The following is a 3,601-nucleotide window of genomic DNA, read 5'->3' as shown; positions in this document are numbered from 1 at the left end:
TATAGGTAAGTACCATGTAACATTTAGGCATTTCTTATCAGGAAAACCCCTTCACACCAGGTTAGTCTCTCCTTTTACCAAAGGTTCCCCGGTGGAGATTGCTTTTAGCAATAAGGCCGCCTTTGCAAACAATTATTTTGAGTTTATAATTTCTTGTTTGGTTTATTTCTATTTTGTGTACAATAAAGTCTTCTAACTATTTTCGCCAGAGCTCGGACTCAAACCCGGTACTTTAGAAAATGCAACAAGCACCTAGCCGAGCACGTAGTGTTCGGCACCTGAGTGGCAGCTAGCGCCCGCTGTACACAAGTCAAGAACTTACAAACTCATCTCTGCGCTCGGAACTATTTGTTTAAACAGACTTAAGGCTAGTTCGGACTACTTTAGTATTTAGTCGAGTGGCGAGTGTTTTAGTAACCTAAAATATTCGCTACTGGCCAAAAATCGTTCGCACTTCGCTCGAGTACAGTTTACAAGTGAGTGGTGTTTTGCAAGATGAACAGCCTACAACGCAATAAAGTAAATAAACTAATTAAGCTAATCGTAACGACTATTTTAGAAGAGGTGGATGAGGAAATTTGTGTGATTAATAAAAAGAAGCTATGGGTACGAAAATGGATCGATAGAAGAGAAAAACTAGGAGCTACTAATTGTCTTCTGAAGGAATTAGCATTGGAAGATCCCAAAGAATACTTCGATAGTTTGAGAATGTCCGAAAGTTGTGTAAATTTTCTGTTAAATAAAATACATTCTCAAATTCAGCGTAAAGATACCCTTTTAAGAAGTGCGATTCCTGCAATTACAAAATTACAAGCAGTTCTATACTTCCTTGCTACTGGGTGTAGTTTAAGGACACTCACACATATATTTAGACTCGGAAAATCTACTATTTCCGAATTCATCATCGAAGTTTGTGCAGCAATCTATGAATCATTAACGGAATTTATCAAGGTAAGATTAAATAACAGTAACAGATTTATTATGAAACGTTTATTTATTAACATTAGCGTTCTGCATTGCTGTTAAAATTAAGTCATTTGATATAATTGTAACGCTCTGCGTTTCATTCTGGTTAACATGGCCAGATGGAAACATATTTGAGGAAAGCTGATAATCCGAGACATGTTCAGAATTATCTGTAGGTAAAATGGACGAGGAAAAACATTCAGTTGCTTGCTCTTCCAAATTATAATTACTGGTGTCATTATAATATGTTGAAGAATCGCTATATGGTGATTCTGTAGCATATGACTGTGGCGTCCTGGTGATTCCGTTTTGTTCAGATGCGGTTTGAAGGTGCTGACGTCGAATTCTATTTATGTAAATTTGAATGTGCTCTTGTGCTTCTAATGCCAATAGTAGGGGCAAAGACTTCAGTTGAAGACCAACGTGTTTTCCGAAGACCTCAAACTCATTTTCTTCGACTGTAGAGTTACTAGTATCAGCTATCTCTTTTAATTGTCTAACCATGCTCGAGAGCTGGGCGATTTTCCTTTTTTTTGTTTGAGGTGGAGGAGGAGGTGGAAGAGGAGGTGGAGGAGGAGGTGTAGGTTCACGAAAAGTATCCACTACAGTACTATTTTGCTCAGTATCTGTAGTCTCATCAGTGTGTAAACTATCGGAAGCCTGAAACAAATAAAATGTTATTAGTATCAAAGTATTCATGAATATTTTTTTTTTTTTTCAGATTCCTACTACTACAGACTGGAAAATAATTGAAAATGGTTTCCGAAATCAATGGCACTTTCCAGGATGCTGTGGCGCAATCGACGGCAAACATGTCGTGATTAAGGCACCCCCTGAATCAGGAAGTTTATACTATAATTACAAAGAGACAAACAGCATTGTCTTAATGGCTGTTGTAGATCATAAATATTGCTTTAGTTATATTGACGTTGGATGTACTGGAAGGGTTTCTGATGGAGGCGTATTTCGTAACTGTAGTTTGTACCAAGAATTAGAAAACGGTATTCTACCAGAGGATCATGTCTTAGTTGGCGACAATGCATTTCCCTTGAAAGAATATTTGTTAAAACCCTTCCCAGGAAATCGATTAACATCACAGCAAAAAATTTTTAATTATCGTTTGTCTCGGGCTAGAAGAATAGTAGAAAATGCTTTCGGTATACTAGCTGCCAGATTCAGAGTATTTGAGAAACCGATGCCCTATAGTCCTGAGAAAGTTGTTAAGATAGTAAAGACATGTTGCGCTTTACATAATTGGCTCCGACAAACAGAATTACAAAACAAACAGTATGAATACACAGTAGACAAAGAAAATTATGAAGCAGGAACTATCGTTCCTGGTAATTGGAGAAATGAACCAGAGTCTCTCGGAATGCAACCACTGCCAATTTCTTTAAGTAACCGTTCATCTCAAAGGTCTATAGATCGTCGGGAGAGATATGCAAATTATTTTGTAGGAAGCGGTTCTGTCTCTTGGCAGACAAGAATGATACATTGAAAACTACCCAGCCCCAAAATCCTAGAGTAGGTACCTACTTACCAGATTACTTTCACTGTGTGTCAGTGTTGAGGTTAAGTTTCTCAGGGATGCATCCAATAAACTGAACCATTTTACAGAAGGAATATAAACCGTGTCAGTCCCAGCGCCTGATTTTTTGGAGTCCTTTATTTTTTTCAACTCCTGGGAGTAGGTCGATCTAAAAAGGAATGGATTTCGTTAGGTAAAACTACTTTTACCAACAATAATAGTAACAATTACAATAATAGTAATTAAGAGCTTATTGCATCATGGTAATAAATATGCTTTTGAAATAAAATAATAAAATTATGCACTAACCTGATGTTTTTAATTTTCAATTTAATTTCCTTTTCACCAAATCCGGGTACATTCATTTTGTTTTCCAAATCCAAGTATGCGGATTGTTTAATGTGTTTATTTTTATATTGCGGGGACTTAAAATTCCACAAGCATTCATGTTGGATATAGAGAGAAACAAATTTTAAAGTTGTATCTTCGCTCCAGCGAAACGACATTTTTTCGGCAACTAAAGAGCTCGACTAAATCGACAGGTTCGGACTTGTTTAGCCGGCGAACCAGTGAGCACGGACGCGTGGTGGGAGGTGCTACTCGCCCGATAAAAATAGAATAAAATGGATCGACTCGACTAAATAATTTACTAACCTACTCGACTAAATTTTTGGTGTTCAGACACGATTAGCTACTAAATGACTCGCTACTAGACTAAAATACTAGCATAGTGCGAACTAGGCTTAAAGCCTAGCCTTAGTGCTAGGTACTTCCCTTTAGTTCACTTCTTCAGAGTTTCGAGTAAAATAAATTCCTCAGTATCATTTCAATTGAAACAATTTATTAATTATACTTAATTTAAGTTACTATCAAAGTCAAATTATTTATTCCAGGTAGGTTTTATTAGCGATATCACGAGTCAACGTATATAGCTTCGAAAAGTTAGAAATGTGTGCCCGAGCTCGAAGCCCCGACCTCCCTAAAAGAGGCAACGTTTTAACCACTAGGTTATCACTGCTGGCCATTTCCTCAGGGGCCTGTGATAGGCTGTATAAACCTGTGTTAATGAAACACAGCTGCAAGCTTGGCACGTATCGCTTAAGTGGA

The 3,601-nt window shown here is 37.4% G+C and overlaps 2 protein-coding genes across 3 annotated transcripts; one reads left to right on the top strand and one right to left on the bottom strand.

Annotated features, from left to right (window-relative positions):
• The first annotated feature begins 372 nt into the window (after positions 1–372).
• LOC123874212 (putative nuclease HARBI1) lies at positions 373–2,515 on the top strand. 2 transcript variants are annotated; one of them, XM_045919456.1, is made up of 3 exons: positions 377–476; positions 560–951; positions 1,688–2,515. In XM_045919456.1, exons 2-3 carry the CDS (start codon positions 709–711, stop codon positions 2,462–2,464), a joined length of 1,020 nt encoding a protein of 339 aa, XP_045775412.1. In that variant the 5' UTR covers positions 377–476; positions 560–708; the 3' UTR covers positions 2,465–2,515. The 2 variants fall into 2 exon arrangements, with proteins under 2 accessions (XP_045775411.1, XP_045775412.1); XM_045919455.1 differs by having other exon boundaries at positions 373–951.
• LOC123874213 lies at positions 941–3,233 on the bottom strand. Its single transcript, XM_045919457.1, has 3 exons — positions 2,804–3,233; positions 2,507–2,663; positions 941–1,626 (listed from the first exon to the last, which is right to left on the bottom strand). The coding sequence occupies exons 1-3, from the start codon at positions 2,998–3,000 to the stop codon at positions 991–993; spliced, it is 990 nt and encodes a 329-aa protein (XP_045775413.1). The 5' UTR covers positions 3,001–3,233; the 3' UTR covers positions 941–990.
• Between the last annotated feature and the right edge of the window lie 368 nt (positions 3,234–3,601).

Source organism: Maniola jurtina, chromosome 18 (genome assembly GCF_905333055.1).
Source record: "Maniola jurtina chromosome 18, ilManJurt1.1, whole genome shotgun sequence".
Lineage (NCBI taxonomy): Eukaryota > Metazoa > Arthropoda > Insecta > Lepidoptera > Nymphalidae > Maniola > Maniola jurtina.
This window is presented reverse-complemented; position numbering and strand designations above follow the sequence as displayed.